This window comes from Glandiceps talaboti, chromosome 1 (assembly GCF_964340395.1).
Source record: "Glandiceps talaboti chromosome 1, keGlaTala1.1, whole genome shotgun sequence".
In the NCBI taxonomy this organism is placed as follows: Eukaryota; Metazoa; Hemichordata; class Enteropneusta; family Spengelidae; genus Glandiceps; species Glandiceps talaboti.
In genome coordinates this window covers 8,212,342-8,231,017 of record NC_135549.1, presented here as the reverse complement: position 1 = coordinate 8,231,017, position 18,676 = coordinate 8,212,342, and the positions used below count along the sequence as shown (strand labels likewise).

The following is an 18,676-nucleotide window of genomic DNA, read 5'->3' as shown; positions in this document are numbered from 1 at the left end:
CATGCGTCTCCCTATGAAATATTACACGACATATTTGAGATAATTGACATAACAAAAAAGTGCATATATATTTTACATGTTGTTTCTACAGGACCAGATAAAGTTGCCATATATAGGTATATAACGGGAATACTATATTACAACATATATTGCCCCTGGTAGTGATTTAATCACAGGTTCTGTTAAAGATGAAACGTGAGTCAAATTTCAATGTTTGACAGTTATGGAGGTTAATTCACCATATACCATTACGGCATTAGACACTGAGTGTTTTATTTACATGAATGAAAAAATGCATCATAGATTGTACTAACAGGGGGTAAAAGATGTCCTTGGGAAATATTCGCCAAAGTCGCGTAGTTTGAAAAATAATTAAAATTAAAATGTGACTTTTGTCTTTAAAAACTGGTGAAGTATTTTACATTTTCATCGTCAAAAAAAAGGTAACTGTGCTAAATACACTGACATGCTGCAAGCAAAGGAATTACTATACAACTATACTTTTAATTCTTCTGGTGGCATCTGCGACAGAGTTTGTGAGGATGTTGTCTGTAATGGTAAAACTTTGGCAGCCATCTTCATTTTCTTGTAATACAGTATACAGATGATAGCACCAACTAGAACTGCAGTAGCAACACAAGCCAACACAACAGCAATTTGCCATCCTTCTACACTGTTTGGAATAGGTTGCTGACTGTGAATTGTAGAAGCACCGGTTGTCGGTCCGGGAATGGTTGTACTTGTTGATGCTGGGGGTACAGCGGCTACAATAGTAGTCTGGGCAATATTAGAACTTTCACCAACATTGCCAACGTCATCAATAGCCCGGATGGAGAAATAATATGTAAATCCTGGACCACTTGAGGGCAGTGTTGTTGTTACTGTTTCAGTTTGACCACTTTCCCTTGGATCAGACAGAGTGCCATCAACAAGGTCGGCGTCGGTTAACTGATTACAACTATCAAAGTTGTAAAAGATTTGATTGAAGTCTGTATTATACCGGAGATCGTACAGATGTGCTGTTAATTAAAAGACAACAATGTCAGAATTTCGCTCAAATTTCATTTGTTATTTGGCTCATATCACTTAAATTATCAAACCAAGTTGTATTACACGCACCACTGATCACTGTATCAGACGACTGCATACCTGATGCACTTTATCTGATAAACGAAATAACATATCGACAGACCATAGGAATAGCTAATCTTGTAATTAAGATATAGAGAAGTATTAATTAAAGGGAAGTCTTAATGACACTTCAGAATACACAGGTGTATTCCTTTCAGACAAATGTCTTCAAGCTGACACTACAAAATCCGACACGGTTACAGAACTGAGATACGAAGACGGCAAAACATTTGTGGCAGTATATACTCATCATTTTCCGTGATGGAGGTATGGTATTGTAGGCTTATTGGATTGACAGTCGTCAAATATTCCCTTAAAAGAAAGGATGTATCTTCAATTCGTGTCCAACACATACAGCTGCCTTAACAAACGATTCGTTGATCATGTGTCTAGCTAAGTTCTAGCTTGATAGGACATTGCCAACAAAACTTTCAACTCAAATCACAATTTCTAATCACACTATTAGAATTACGATGATTTCTAGAGAATGCAATACTTAATTTTTTTAAAGAAATGTTTAATTATTTTGTGTTGACAAATTTGCAATGCGAATGAATATTGGATGGAGTGGATGATGATAGCAATACCTGTTCCCTTGTCCATATCGTCACCCGTTGCCGTCCATTGAAGGGTGACAGTTGCATCGTCATACGATGTATCGATAACACGCACGTCTGTGATACGTGCTGGTGGAAAGGGGTCATCGTTGGGGTCACTCCAATCTACGTAGTCAACTGCGTCATCGACTTGGATCATACCGCCTTGGACAACTCTGTTGAAATCACCGATAGGGACACCATCTTGTGTTCTCGGTATAAGAGCTATATAAGGAGAGAATAAGATCATAAAAATATATTACGCGATTTCGGGGGTTACGGACTTCACTTGATAGGCCAAGGGTTCAACTTACCGGGGGAAGGGGGTTAATACAAATTTAATTGCTAAAAATATTAAATCTAGATTGAAACACAACTAAGGGATAGTAAAGTGGAGTAAGAGTGATTCGCTTATAAGGTGTGAATGTTCATATTTTAGCTTGCGTGTTTTGACCAAGGTAGTGTGTGTCGTGGATATTTCTGAGAAAATGTGTACAACTAACTATACGACTAATATCGAACGATATAATTACAAACAGAATGAAGTTGTCATCTCAAATAAATGGGTATGCAGCTACATTACAACATCCACTTACCATAATTTCTAGGCATGGCACCAACTCTACTCAACATTCTTATCTGGGCAGTATCATCTTCATTATCTGCATTGACTTGAATGCTATATCGACATTCAGTTGAACAGCTGGATTCAATAAAGTCAACAAAGTAACCAGAATATACCCCGTCATTTTTCTTGATATCAGCACCTGTTAACGATAGTCATATCAATATTCATGAGGAAGGCGTAACGTTATAGTATTTTTTAAAGTAGAATACACTATAGTTGAGAAGTAAGAGAACAAAGCTTGTTTTCAAAGAAAAATGACCACAGATGCCACAGTGCTAACAGTGTCTCAAGTAGTACACAAGCCTTATAATGGGTTAGATCGATAACATTTAGCTAGTAGTATATAAATGCACGGAACCCTTAAAATGTGTGTGTATTAAAACTTGATTACTTTACAATACCTGTTCCAGTGTCAAATAGTTGTACATCAACAACACCGTGAGGACTTGGTCTCTCTACTGTAGCAATAACATTGGCCCCAAGAACAGCACTGTATCCCTGATACACATCGGCATAGATTATCGCCATCGGTGGTGATTCAGTCACATAGTCTGTACTTGGGTTGGAACTCAGTCGTATTGGATGGATTGAAGGATCTATTGATTTGGAATCAACAGACACCTCCACTACCTGACTAGACGTGCCAGGGTTGTAGATTTGATAAGTCCATTCTCCTGCCTGTAAAGGGTAATCACCAAAACATTGTCAATGAAAATCGATCGACCTGTTTTGCCAAAGAGATCAAGCTGTTCTCTGTAACTGTGGAAATATATATAAGCACACCTAGTACATCAGGAATGCTGCAAAGGCGTCAAGGGATTCTGTTAATCATTTCTTTATTATCGATTATATTTTACTATGAAAAGTGGTGTTCACCTACAAAGTTTGTCATATGTAGGTACAGATAAATTGCAATTCTGATCATGTGGGAACCCGTGTTATGCCACGAGATATATGGCTATAACATGGGAATGATATTGAAGATAAACATACCTCAGCGATACCATCAATCTTAACATATATTGATCGTGTGGTTGCATCACTGTTATATTGAGGATCAGTACTATCAATAGTTGTACCGTCAGGTCGAGTTATAATGACGTCAACCTCATGACTACTACTAAAATCCCAGAAGAAAAAGAAGATGGTGTCTCTCCCAATACTGGAATCTATGTAGATGGTGGATGTTTCAGTTCCAAGGCCGGCTATAGTAGTCTTGTAACTCGCAAGCTAAAATAACAAATAATTAGTGTGTAAATAAGTCATCAAATATTAACACGAGGGGAAGTTTCAGAGGTTTTAATTACTTATAGACAACAACAGTAACAACAACTTAATGGACAGTTATATATCATTGATCACATTGTGGTGAAAATCAATTATTTAATGGTACAAATAATACCTATAATATCGACCACTTTACCCTAGTCCTAAAGATAGACTTTTTTGAATCGACACGTCATAATGACATGACTAGATTCATTTTCAAATGAAAACGCAACTGTTTACGCCGCTTTCTATAAATCGTCTCGTTTTTGTATAGGTTTCGTCGTTTTCGATAGCTGCACACGAAAACAAAAAGTTTCAGTATAGTCTAAATGCGAACTGAATATCAAATTAAACAGTCATGATGTCTCTTTGACCACAGCAGGGAAACTAAGACAGGGTGAGAGAGCCAATCAATTTGGCAAACTGCTCCGGAATTAGTATTCAACAAGAGTCGCAAGGGATGAGTCCAACAGGTGACAATGTGTGATTTGTGCAACCTTTTTTTTAAAATGTACAATCATCATTTACCTGTACAGGTGTTTCCGTACTAGAACTTGTCCTTTCTGTTACTGATGCTGTAAAACAGTCATGCAGGGCTGTAGAATCATCACCTTCTGAATACCAACAAGCTCTTCCACCCGTCTCATCAGACAGTTCGACCAGTTTAGGATCGGCATCATCACTGAATGCCAATGTATCCACAATAACTTCTTTGGCTATTAGTTCGGGTAAGACGTCATCAATATATGGGTACTTATTCTCTTCTCCGTCTGTGGTCAGGAAAATAATACCACCAGCTGCATAGCCAAATGTGCTGTTTTCAAGAACCTAACAAAAACATGATAAAGGTGGATAAATAGCCAAAGATATAAAATTGTCGGTAACACCTAATTACTATCATTCTCTATGTACAATGGCTCAGTGGACTAAAACCTCTGCAATGATTCACCTAAAACATAAATGATATGAAAGCAATCTCGCCCCATGACATTAGGATGTATACATATCACAAGATCATTAATATATTCAACAAGTTAGGTGAAATTTCTCAGTCATCAATGATGATGCAATAAGATTAATTATGCAAATAGGTCACGAAGTATGTTATGATACCATTTATATATATTAGAAATCCACGATGCTCTAAGCTACTAAACAGTCACTGACCAATATTTCAATATTTATTATTTCGGCAACTTCGTCACTTTGTCAATGTCTAAAAATATATTAAATTCACTTCTGAAATTGCGCTACCGGACAACTAGTTTTAACCGTCGTGGCTCTAATCGGTTTTCCGACAAGAAAACTAGGCATTGGCATACTGTGATCAATTGAGAGTGAAAATAATCGTATTGCCTCGTCACACAATAGAAAGGAAAGTAGTTGGAAGTTAGAATTTCGTTGACGATCGCATTGTAAACGAAATTATCATAAATAGCACGATGACGTCATTGTTTACTTGCATCCAATCATATAGAAGACATTGTGACATTATTGATTAAAATAGAAAAAACGTGTAAGCATTTCTCTGAAAGTTAAGTTTGGACACGCAGAAAGAAAAAGGATACCACCTCCTCGGTCTGTTGAGCTATTCCTATTAAAGTGATCATGTATTCTTGGTGTGAGAATGACTTTGAATGTAGTGTATAGTTTATTGAACATTCGCTACAACATGAGCCCATCCAAAAAAGTGTGAAAATGGCACAATTTATCCTAATTTATTATGAAGAAATACATGAAATAATTGAGCTTCCTCTCTTGACCAAATGTATAGATATCAAGGGTATTTTCCATGCTTTACCTCAATGCCTTCTTCCAATCCGCAACCAATGCAAGTGCTACCAGATGCTCTTGTCGGTAACAGATTGACCAACTCTTCTCTTGTGCGATTATTGACAATCTTTGTTAGTGGGGCGAGTCTTGCGGATGCTGTTGCAAATTCAACAATGCCAACCCAGCTGTTGAGAGGTAGTGTATATCCTATGTATCTACTAGCTGCTCGATGTTGATCGTCTATTCTGTTGTACTGAGTAATAACAGAAATATAGTACCATAGGATAAATACACCATTAATTTATCATTTCTACCTTCAACATAACAAAATAAGTTTTCGAGGTCTGTCTATAAAATGTGAATGAACATGACTCCTCTTTGTGATAATTTTTAGCTGAAGAAAATGTAATATGGACAATTCTTCGACTGAACCACACTACGGCATTTTTACAGTGTTTCAGAGGTCAAAGATCAACTTTGTCGAAATGAGTAACTACATGTTTCCGTTGAAGGGTTCAGATAAACGTGTTTGTATTGTCGATACTGTTAGACACATACTTTGATGTGTTGTGTATTACTAAACATTATATTTGATCGATGGATAGTTCCTCTGTCTCTGCTGAACGCTGGAGGTGATGCTAACAATCTTTACATGAATTGCGAAATATGTTTTCAAAATTGATTTTAATAAAACTTACTGAACCCATACTTCCTGATACATCCATTACAAGGACAACTCTGAATTCAGTTTCCTTGACTACTTTAAATGTCGGTGTCGTGTTCAATCCATCAATCGGAAGATTGCTTTTGTTGACAAAATCCACCGATTCTAACATAACATTCCATGCGCTTTTGCGTTGACACTGATTGTTTTGTTCAGTCGGTGCTAACTCGTTGTGCAGTGCATTAGGGTCACCATTGGATTCGTTATGGCAGAAGTGGACAACCTACAAAAATATGGAAACAAAACAAAGTTCAAGGAGGTTTATTAAGATTACAGATAAATTGCTAGATTGTTCATTTGATTGTAAATGTATATCGCCTTATCAGCTGGCATTATTATACAGAAAACGAGTTCAACTTTTACTGAAATACGTCTCCTCTTGCCTTTACTGTAATTGTTTATAATACTTGTAATTGTTACATGCATTTTGTGCAGTTTGTTTATACATACATACATACATGTTAATACATGCATACATACATACATACATACATACATATGTTACATCCAATCTGTACAATTGCCCAATTCATGAAATGGGTAGGTAACTTTGCCCAATTCATAATAATAATAATAATAATAATAATAATAATAATAATAATAATAATAATAATAATAATAATAATATTTATTTCTTTTATAGCGCATTACATAATCAAATAAAATCTCAATGCGCTTCACACAAACAATTAACCCAATAAAAAAAAAACTTAAATTCTAAAAATAAAACTTTAGAATTTGAAGTTACACAAAACTGCAATATTCTATGAAACAAACAAACTTTCACTGTGCCCCACTGGAAAAGTATGCTTTCCGAAATAGGTGCGTTTTTAGGTTTGTTTTAAAAGGAGACAGAGAAGGTGCATTGCGAAGAGTAGGGTCAAGGGAATTCCACAATCTAGGAGCAGCTACATGAAATAGGTAATCATACTGCTCAGGTTATGAAGTGGGTATGGTAAGATATGCCCAGTACATGAAATGGGCATCTTTTATAGGACACACACAAAAAGAATAACAATCAAACAACTTTATTATCATGTATTTACAAACTCATCACTTCACAGTTCTTATTTTATTATAATTCAGTGTAGTTTGTGTTTTTAATAGAGTTCGATAATCAACACCCCAGTTCAAAACTCTTGCCCAAAAAATTTAATTTCGTCCCTTTTAGATCGTACTCTCATACCATCATTTGCATAAGGTTGACCATTCCATGATGTGGGCAATTGCAAGGTTACATGCACATTTCATGAATTGGGCAGTTTCACGAATTGGGTGTAACACATACATACATACATACATACATACATACATACATACATACATACATACAGTACATTGCTCTTTTGCGATAGTAGACGCGAGAAAGGGTAATCCAAATAAAACAGAAGACCACAAAAGCTTGCTATTTATAATTGCTTCAAAGTTGTGTGAAATGATCTGAATGTGATATGCAGGGGCAAATGTGCAAGAGAACACGATGAAACACAAATTTTCCTTTATTTTTGTCCTTACTGTGTGGAAAGTATTCATCGGGTTTTATACGTTTTTCAAACATCGTCGGATACTCACAGATTCGAGAAACGTTGTGTACATTAAAGACCCCGTCCCTTCGTTTGGTTCATCGGGAACAAACACACACCATTCGTGGGGTATCACTCCAGATTCAGGATCAGTATTACAACGCTCACATCCATGGCGGTCATGACATGTCGTATTATCATATGATTGCCCTGTAATAGCATCTGAACATCGAGTTGCTGTAACTACACCATTCGAATCCGTATAGTATGTGCTATTTATGTCCGTAGGGTACTCTTCAAATAAACCCCACTGCAAGTGGCCCCACTCTTTGACTAGCACTTTACCTGAAAGGTTAACAATGATAAAAGGTGTGTAGATATGGAGGATTATGTAATTATTATAATTTTGATTATCAAGATTGTTATTGTTTTGTCTGTCTGTTTTCACAGATATTCTCAGAGTTCGACTAACCTAGTACCTTACTACATTATCTGAACTTATTTACATTTACTTTGTCCATACAGCCACACTGTGATGGGAATGATCCCAAGTACGAGTAGTTGTCCTATCGTATTGTGCGGTGCGCCCTCATCGACTACATCAGCTTATATACTGCTCGTTGCCTTATATATCGCCAGAAGCCAGTGGAATCCTTGAGTTTACCATGTAACATATGCGATGATAACTTTAAACGGTTGAATGGCGCTTGAAAGCAATTCTAAGCTAGTTAAAAAATGGGTAAAAATATATGGAAAAGTAGGTCTTTTTCATCTCTAAGTATCATAGGAGAGCGATAACGGCAACATCTGTGTAACCGCCACGCGTCACCCGTTCACTCCAAATCTATACGTGGATGTTTATTCTACCACACTGAAGATAATTCCAGGGATTTAAAATAACCTCAGACCACTAAAGATATTACCCAAGTTTAAAGCAAATATTTATATATAATTGTAGTATATTATATATTTATATTTATATATACTTACTTGATTCGCCATAATGTTCTTCTGACCATTCTCTATCAACAATCCACTGTGGAGTCAAATGCAAGTACTCGGCCTTCTCCCCACATGGTCGACTCTGTTTTGCGTATGGTGTATCGTCTTTTCTTGAATTATTGTCAACGATCACGTTGGCATTGTCGAATGTTTCTGTAGTAGCTCTCTCCATTGTAATGTTATCACTCCATGTTTTAGGGATTAAAATGGTGATTTCGCCGTAAGCCGCCCGGTGTAAGGTAGCTTGATATAATTTTTCGGATGCCTCTCTATATAAATCCTGTATTTTAAGTGAAACATTATTGTAAGTGTTACTAGCATTATTGATTACTCAGTATTTACCCTCATTTTGATTGATAATTTTTTTCATAAGGTGCTAGGAGGAATATTATTCATCTAGACATCCTATGATTCCCCTCCCCAATAATTTTATCCCCAATATTATTTCTTCCCTTAGTGCAACCGGAAACTGAAATCGCCATGAAAACAATATTGATAACAGCCGATTGATATGTATAAACATGACTTTATTCTTTATAGTCCTTGCATTATACCTTGAATATCCGTCATTCGTTCACCTATCCAAAATAAAACCGGTTAAAAATGGCAATACGACATTGGTGACCGTGTTGTAAAGATTAACATTTAATCGGGCAGTAACAAGGCAGAAGGTGGAATTTACAAAACGTTTTGATACTAGCCTTCGTATTTGCAATATCCATACTTTACTTGGCGACGTTTCTTCTCGTTACACTACGAATTGTAAGTGTTTCTTTAAATGTTATACATCCGTTGACCAAACCTAAATGTAACCACTGTAACTCTAGCTCATACCAAAGACTATAAGATACGTCATGTCGCTCCGCCCTCAACGGTCTTGTCGGTACGTGAGGGCGCCCGTCGTACATGGCGCACCTTGCTCCTGCCACTATTACCAATCAAAATACTATTCCAATATCAAGTATTCAGGATGAATGTCCTCAAAACACTGTGGATGAATTCCACATGCAAAGCTCTACGTGTAAAACTGACCTGTACAATTATTTTGGCTATGCGTAATACTGAAAATTAGACCTCGCACAACCCAACTTGAAGTTGAACGTGTTCAACTTGTAATACCTTGGTCGTTCTACATCAAGAAAATTCTCATCTACTTTACATAATATTATATATCATTCCCAACGCTTCCCTTCATTCAGTCGGAAAATACCCGTGACCTAAGGGTAATTACTCCCAAAACCCCATAGGTTACGTGTTTCCTTTTGCTGAATGAAGAAAATACTGGAAATGATATAATTTTCCACTGGTAGAGCTCGGGATTTCTCCATGGCAACGAATATGCACGTTATAACGGAATCAGGACAGTTATATTGATAATATAAACTAGTGAATAATGAGTATCAAAGTTTGATTTGGGTTAAGTACTCCGTTGCCCTTCATATTGACAATTGTTCATATCGGAGATACACTAATAAAGGGATTTGTCTGTGAGTTTAATCAATCCAAAGTTCATACGCGATCATAAGGAAGTAATAATTGTAGGATAAAAAAAACAGCAGACAGAATCCGTGCCATCTGATGGCAATGTAACAACTTCGAGAGAATGTTTTAAATGGAAACACAAACATAAATATAGGAATCTGGAGATATATGTACATAAAGACACCTTTCCTATTGGGCTCAGTGGTGACACTTTGCGAAGTTCATATATACGGCAAGCCATGTGTATGGAGACAATAAGCTTATGACTACCGTTCATATGATGGATAATGTAGATACGTCGGGACAGTAAAATTACCTCCAGATTGAGCTAAGTGTGACCAATGGCATGTGCTTAAAGAAATGTCAACATTATTTGCTTGTCAAAGATTCCATTGTCATTGTTCTTCAGTTTGCACAACATCTAAATACCCAGTATTTTAATTTTTGGCCAGCAGGAGGAAGTGAGTGCATACGTACGACGTATCATTGACATTGTTAATATTGTTGCCCTTAACCCCATTACGTGATCAACACGTACACTTTATACGTTTCTCCATCAGTTTATAGGTAAAACATTATTTCAATTTCCAATCTGTTTGGGCATATTGTATGCGTGATTAGATATGATTTATCGCGAACTATTTTAGTTGATAACTTACCATTTGTTCTCTTCAAAATACCCATCACGTTTAGCTGTTATAAACATGATATTTGGTTCACTTAAAAAAAATATTATCCTAACCTGAAGGATCTCAACTATCCGGTAGTCTTCGTCGACGTTTTCGTTGATGGCTATCAACAGCGTAGTATACGTATTGTTAACAAGATGAACTTGGTTCCTGCTTGAGGATGCCAACACAATACATGAACAGAAAAGCAGCAAAGCGCCGAGTTGGAGACGTGTATATTCGTGCGTCATGTTGCCACTGTATCTGGATACAGAGCTCCAAGGTGTCCTTTATAAAGCGTTGGTGGGCACAAGGATTATCAGTCTATTTCTAAACGCGGAAATACCAAGTTTTGACACGTCTGCAAATTGATGTACTTCAAAATTACAGCCACCACAGATTTAATTGTTGTTATACTGTGTATACTGTCGCATATTTTAAAATATTTCTGCGAAGCTGATATAAGCCTCGAGATGACACATTTCCTTTAAAATAAAATGTTGTTTGGAAGCAATAGTCAAAGGTAAGATAGACTGATTAGGTTTACGTAGTTTGTTTTGATTGGCTAGAAGTTGTTCTGTTCATTAAAACAATGTCATTAACGCTATCTAGCAATGGGAAATTGCTGTTCGAATAGTCCGATGGACATTGTTCGACTACTTGGACTTGGTGACGTTTTCGTCATGTGATTGATTACAAAGATATCATAAAATGACAATGAAGTGGTTCAATTCGATGGGTATGTCATTGTCTATTTATAAATTGTATTTTACCAGTATTATATCTACGGTAACTCACTGATAACTTTGAACGTACACATATTACCAATAGGCTATGAGAAATTATGATGTCGAGATAATGATACGACGGAGATCGTTCAACCGCTTGGTATTGATGACCGTTTCTGGTGGCGATGATGTTATATCTTGAATGAAACATTTAACAAACTTGACAACTGTGTCACTATCTACCGATAGGTACTATTTCCTCAATTCCTGCAGCACCCTAGTGATACAGCTTTATTTACAAAAACAGATCAACTGTGTTTTTTGTAGCGAAGATGTCCCAATTGATTGCAAAATAATTGTGCATTTGTATACTGGATTATCGATCGTTTGCCATATTTAGCAAACGGTTATACATGATTACACACCACAAGAGTCATTCTAATAATAATTGCTTTATCAATAACATTTATTCAATACAAATAATCCAAAATCAATGACCTTATGACCTTATGATCCGGGCAATGCAGAAATGAAATATCATAATCAAAATGTGATTGACAAAACATACGATAAGTGAAGTGCTATGTACAATGTATATTTATATGTACCTATCATATGCTAGATCACAGACCATCAACTAGCTCGAGATGGTCACAGTGCTATACTATACCCGCACCTGAGTATTCGAATCAATAATATACACTTGGCTACGGCGCCTGTATGGATTTGTGCCACAACCTACCAATCAAGTTAAGTACAAAAAGATAAATGTCAGACGTGATAATGGTGACCTATATATATTCCTAACTTCCAACATAGCTTCATGTTCATGTTTTCTCAATATGACATTCAATCATTTATAATTATATTAATCTAATCAACATTATGTTACTGTTCCCTTCATCAATTATGATAAACAGTCTATCTTTAACGATCAATTCAATACCCCTCACCAACACGTATACACCTGGTCTGCAAACCGATGTCAACATCAATGGTATTTCAAACTTAACAGACAAGCTTGACAAAAATGCATAAATTCATGAAGGCACACTCACACCATGCCCTACTTTGGAACAACTGAACCGCTATTCGTCTTGCGTTTACCGAGCAGGTTTCAGTGTAATACAAGATGCAGAATTATTGTTCATGATAACTTTTAAGTTTATCTTATGGGCTTATTAGTTGTGATCGACAGAAATAACTCCTGTGAGAATTTTATTAAATCTAACTTACAGTGATCTACCGTAATGAAGTAAGTCTGCTCGATGAAATTCAACATTATAACCACCACTATTATTATTATTATTTATTATTATTTTAATTCTTAAAGAATGCACTACACATACGTCCCAGTGCATTGTACACAACAAAGTAAAACACAAAAACAAAAAACCCACATAATTAATGTTCATGAAACAAAGGGAATTAAAATGCAATCAATACTGATAAAAAGAGATCAGGGTAAGAACATATCAAAAATAGTCAAGCGCAAAAAATCAAAACAGAATTCATGTCCAATTACGAATAAGATCGAATATTAAAAGCCTTGGGAAAATAATATGAATGTACCTGTAAAATGTGGGTTTAACAGAAATATTGCACAAAAAGATGTGTCTTCAAACTGCGTTTAAAACAATCAACCGTTTCGGCGGTGCGAGTTTCTAGGGGCAAAAGGTTCCACAAAGCAGGAGCACAAACAGAAAAAGCTCTTTGGCCATATATATAGGAATGATACAAGTAAGAGTCATCAAATTCGGAGACTAAAAATTGTCCAAAACGAAAAATATTGGCTATTGAAGACCATAATGTACCAGTAAGGTGTAAAGATCGTACCCGAGTTATGCTTAAATATATTTACAGGCATTTTATCAATTCAAAAAAGATTGAATATATAATTCGAATAGAATGATCTCTCTGCTGTCATTCATGGAGTGATTGTTACGGATGCCTTCATGATAATATCAATACTAGTACTACACATCTAAATCTGCCATTTGTACTGGTGCCATTTCATCAGTTGTGTTACTCGGTACTACTTTGGCCATCTTCTTTTTCTTGTAGTGCATATATAGTCCAATGGCGATGCCCACCACTGCGACAATCATAATGAAAACAGTGGTCAACAGTATCACAAGTTGCCACCATTTGGGTTGGGCAAGAGTTGCTGTGTCAGTTACTCCGGGTACAATGGTCGTCTGGGCAATAATTGAACTTTCTCCCATATTGCCCACGTCATCAATAGCACGGATGGAAAAGTAGTATGTAAATCCCGGGCCACTTGAGGGTAGTATTGAGATGATTGTTTCCGTTTGACCACTTTCCTTGGGATCAGTTAGGGTACCATTAGTGAGGTTAGCATTGGTTAACTGCTCACAGCCATCGACGTTGTTTAAAACTTTCCAGAAGTCGGTATCATATCGAAGATCATACATAGATGCTGTCAAAGAAACAAAATATTACATTGCGGATGTGAATTTTGGCTGGTGTTTAGATTTTTTCTGAAATCATTAAATTTGTAAGTTTTGTTGACAATGATGAGTGATGCTATTCATACCTGTTCCCTTGTCAATATCATCACCAGTTGCAGTCCATTGAAGGGTGACAGTTGCATTGTCATACGATGTGTCGATCACACGTAAGTCTGTGATACGTGCTGGTTGAAATGGGTCATCGTTGGGGTCACTCCAGTCTACGTAGTCAACTGCGTCATCGACTTGGATCAAACCACCTTGGACAACTCTGTTGAAATCACCGATTGGTACGCCACCTTCCTTTCTTGGAATCACAGCTAGGGAAAGTGAAATTTAATCATACTATTGACACGAGTAATAATATTTTTGAATAGTTTTTCTTTTAGATATTGCTTAAACCGATTTATCTGAAATGACACCTATGTGGTAATTCTTAATTTTAGCTTACAAACTGGAGCTCTAGAAGGAATCACAGGTTAAGGCAAAAGTTTAAGGTATTCCAAATGCAGAATTGTTCAACCGTTCATTTTTTAGCCGTGGATATCTCCCTGTACACATAATGCATAACAAGGTATGCTTAACCGAGATTTTCAATAGTAACAAAGGCGATCTTTTATAAGATCAAGATAATAAAACTTCAGCGACAGTTATATATGATCTTGTGATGGTTTCTAGGACATTGTTCAAGTGATATAGGCCTGTTAATTCAAATCTGACTTCAAAGGCCAAATGTATGGTTTATTGGGGTTTAAAGTAAACATATCACATGAAATGAATAAAATGTGACTACACCATTTGTGTGCACGTAGTTTAGGACCTTAGAGAAGAGTAATCTAAATCAAGTAGACAAAACATACAAGTTTTGATGTATTTACTTACTATAGTTCCTAGGCATTGCACCAACTTTACTCGTCATTCTTATCTGAGCAGTTTCATCTGTATCATCAGCAGTTACTTGAATGCTATATCGACATTCAGTTGAACAGCTGGCTTCAATAAAGTCAACAAAGTAACCAGAATATACCCCGTCATCTTTCTTGATATCAGCACCTGTTAAAGGATAGTAATCAGGCCTCTTCAGAAATTGTATAGACTCTGACTTTATTAGTTGTGGTGAAACGACAAAATCAAGCGTTTGTTGCACATGATGCTCATTTTTACCTCCCGTAAGGGTACGGGAGGTATTAAAAGGGGAATGTATGTCTGTGTGTATGTCTGTCTGTCTTTCTGTCTGTCTGTCTGTCTGTCTGTCTGTCTGTCTGTCTGTCTGTCTGTCTGTGTGTCTGTGTCATCATTTTCTAAAAATTGGCTGGCTCAATTGTAATGAAATTTGGGATATATAATCTTTAGGGTAATAGCTAGACCTGATTAGGTTTTGAGCCAGATCTATTAAAGTTTAATTAGAGAAATTTGCATATTAATGAAATCAACTAATTATGCAATATCTTAAGACTGCATACTTCAGTTTCAATATAATTTAGTATATTCGTTAAACATAACAAGATACATTTGTCCTATAAAATTCGTTGATGTATCTTACAGCGTTAATGAATAATTTGCATAATTAATTATTTTTTGGTAATTAGGCTATATCTTAAGAATACATACTTCAAATTCAACATAATTTAGTACATACGTTAACCATAAGAAAACACATATGCCCTATCAAGTTTGTTGATGCACCGTACAGTGTTAATGAATAATTTGCATAATTAATGATTTTCGGTAATTAGGCTATATCTTAAGACTGCATTAAGCAGTATCATACACTCTTACATACATTAACCTAAGAAAGCACGCTTGTCCAAAAAACAAAGCCTGTTACCATAGTTTTTTTTAGTTTAATGAGTTATTTGCATAATTAGTGATTCCCTTACGGGAGGCATTCAGTTTAAATCTGGTAGTATTTAGCGTATGTTTAACTGTTGACAATTCATCTGAAAATGTTATTAAATTGCCATGAAATACAATCGCCAAAGTTTTCGATAGTGAGATAGTGTAGCATCAGCAATGTTGGTTTACTATAGTTGCTGAGTAAAGTTTAACTGTACAGTACCTGTTCCAGTGTCAAAGAGTAGTACATCAACAACACTGTGAGGACTTGGTCTCTCTACTGCAGCAACCACTTTCGCATCCAGAACAGGACTGTATCCCTGATTCAAGTCTGCATAGATTATCGCCATGGGCGGTGATTCAGTCACATAGTCTGTACTTGGATTGGAACTCAGTCGTATTGGATGGGTTGAAGAATCTATTGATTTGGAATCAACAGACACCTCCACTACCTGACTAGACGTGCTAGGGTTGTAGATTTGGTAAACCCATGTTCCTACCTGAAAATGGAGAAATTATGCATAGTAGTTCGAAACTTAGCACTATGAGTGAAATCGCAAAAAATCATAACAATTTATATTTACAGATTCCTGTGGTTACCCCATTATTATAATAGCAGATACAGTGGTTACCATTATAGCATTCAAAATGTCATCTAAAACCACGAAAGCTCTATAGAGACACGAATTGTGGCCTACGACGTGTGACGAATTGAATCTAACAGCAAACGGTTTACATGTACTTGGATACATTTTGACAACTACAGTTTCGTTTGTTTTTCTGTTCTAAAACATTGCGTATTGAAATTATTTTGAAAACAGTGTTGCCGTTTGGAGTTACCAACTTTTTGTTAAAGACAATAGTATGAAAAAACGTCCTTGTAATTGAAGAATTACCACCACAACTGTGATGGACAGGATATTCATCACTATACAACTGCACAGTTTAGACGTGTATTACCTCAGCAATATCTTCAATCTTGATATAAATAGATCGACTGTCAGTATCACTGTTATATTGAGGATCAGTACTGCCAATAGTTGTACCGTCAGGTCGAGTTATGATGACGTCAACCTCATGACTACTACTGAAATCCCAGAAGAAAAAGAAAGTTGTGTCTCTACCAATAGTGGAGTCTATGTAGATGGTGAATGTTTCCGTTGTCAGTCCAGCTATAGTGGTCTTGTAGCTTGCAAGCTATAAGATGATCGGTAAACACACACATGTCATGCAATTGTAAAAAGCAATCCATCCTTTTGGACATTCTGAAATACTTACAGCTATCGTCATAAATAGACGTGTAGGTGTTAGGAAGAAACTAACGAAAATATAAAGATATTGTTAGATAAAATGTTCTATGAAAAGATTTTTTTTTCTCAAAATGTTAATGACCTTAAGAACTAGGAACTGGTCATGAAACGAAACTAACCAATAATCAGTGAAGAAATAGAGTGACTTGAAAGATATCTATCCACGGTTATGAAGTACGAAGCTCATTTTAAGAAAATGTTTTTATATATATATTTCTATAGCTTCTCTAATGTTTCATAACATTTGCATGTTGCAACAGTACGTGTCAATAATGGTCTGCAAAACCTATGTATTCAATTCTTTCGAATTAAGATATTTATGCCTAGATGTAGCTTCTTCTTTTTTTTACCTGTACTGGTGTTTCCGTACTAGAACTTGTCCTTTCTGTTACTGATGCCGTAAAACAGTCATGTAGAGCTGTAGAATCGTCACCTTCTGAATACCAACAAGCTCGTCCACCAGTCTCATCAGACAGTTCGACCAGTTTAGGATCGGCATCTTCGCTGAATGCCAACGTATCTACAATAACTTCTTTTGCTGTTAGTACGGGTAAGACGTCATCAATATATGGGGACACATTCTCTTCTCCATCTGTGGTCAGGAAAATTATGCCACCGGCTGCATATCCAAATGGACTCTTTTCTAAAACCTACCAAATTAACAATAGATTGTTGTCCAAAGAGTGATATTCAAAATGTGTGCAATGTTGAATTATAATCTAAAACTTGCCAAATCATGATATACATATATTCTAATTGACAACAAAGAATGACTTGATTCTTAAACCACAGACCGTGCTGACATTGAAACCCTCCGTTTATGTTTAAGCTAGACAAATAATCTAGAAAATCAAGAATACTTTCCACGTTTGATAAGAGTGGCCAGGAGCTTAGTGGACCAGTTTTCCTTGTCGTGCAGGTGAAAGTACCTCGTTGTTATGAATCTTTATTTCATTTATACATTTTGTATTTGTTTCAATGTTGGAAATCACAGCATAAACTCTCCAACGTCTCTCGTCACAAATTAAATGTAACACCTTTCTATGCAAACAGACGACGGAAACAGACGTTTGAAATATCACCAAATTTCCACATCATACTGAAATATAGTATTTTCCATACTTTACCTCAATACCTTCTTTCAGCCCACAACCGATGCAAGTTGAACCACTCGTTGTTGTTGGTAACAGGTTGATAAGGTCTTCTCTTGTTTTCTCGTCAACGATCTTTGTCAGTGGAGCGAGTGTTTTTGCGGTTGTTCCAAAGTCGACAATGCCAACCCAGCTATTGAGGGGTAGAGTGTTTCCGATGTATCTACTAGCTGCCTGGTGTTGTAGCTCTATTCTGTTGTACTAGTAGGTAATACAACAAATGACACATAAATCGTATTATAAATCTGGCTGTCTTTTTAGACTGATCATTATTGCCGACCTTAGGGCGGAGAGAGTATTAAAGGGGAGGGCGATTTGGAAGGCACCAATTTACGTGTAATTTAAATAATCATATATATTTGTTGTTAGTAGCAACGAGACCAC

At 36.3% G+C, this 18,676-nt stretch overlaps 2 protein-coding genes across 2 annotated transcripts in view; both read right to left on the bottom strand.

The window, feature by feature from the left end:
- Positions 1-495: 495 nt before the first annotated feature.
- LOC144441034 (calcium-activated chloride channel regulator 1-like) lies at positions 496-11,047 on the bottom strand. The gene is made up of 11 exons (XM_078130585.1): positions 10,871-11,047; positions 8,635-8,926; positions 7,694-7,989; positions 6,096-6,344; positions 5,426-5,650; positions 4,153-4,452; positions 3,349-3,585; positions 2,757-3,033; positions 2,324-2,494; positions 1,719-1,952; positions 496-1,019 (listed from the first exon to the last, which is right to left on the bottom strand). Exons 1-11 carry the CDS (start codon positions 11,045-11,047, stop codon positions 496-498), a joined length of 2,982 nt encoding a protein of 993 aa, XP_077986711.1.
- A 2,453-nt stretch (positions 11,048-13,500) lies between these two features.
- The window catches only part of LOC144440949 (calcium-activated chloride channel regulator 1-like), a 9,461-nt gene continuing 4,285 nt past the window's right edge, over positions 13,501-18,676 (bottom strand). The window contains exons 5-11 of the mRNA XM_078130466.1: positions 18,269-18,493; positions 17,492-17,791; positions 16,792-17,028; positions 16,055-16,331; positions 14,878-15,048; positions 14,082-14,315; positions 13,501-13,964 (exon numbers count right to left, since the gene is read on the bottom strand). Coding sequence (XP_077986592.1) covers positions 13,501-13,964; positions 14,082-14,315; positions 14,878-15,048; positions 16,055-16,331; positions 16,792-17,028; positions 17,492-17,791; positions 18,269-18,493 — 1,908 coding nt within the window. The remainder of the gene's footprint in view (positions 13,965-14,081; positions 14,316-14,877; positions 15,049-16,054; positions 16,332-16,791; positions 17,029-17,491; positions 17,792-18,268; positions 18,494-18,676) is intronic.

Excerpts from the sequence above, each read along its gene's own strand:
- LOC144441034 (XM_078130585.1), bottom strand. The coding sequence starts at position 11,047 with ATGACGCACGAATATACACGTCTCCAACTCGGCGCTTTGCTGCTTTTC. Across the intron at positions 8,927-10,870 it reads GGATAGTTGAGATCCTTCAG|GATTTATATAGAGAGGCATC; the intron begins GTTAGGATAATA and ends CTTAAAATACAG. Across the intron at positions 7,990-8,634 it reads AGAACATTATGGCGAATCAA|GTAAAGTGCTAGTCAAAGAG; the intron begins GTAAGTATATAT and ends TTAACCTTTCAG.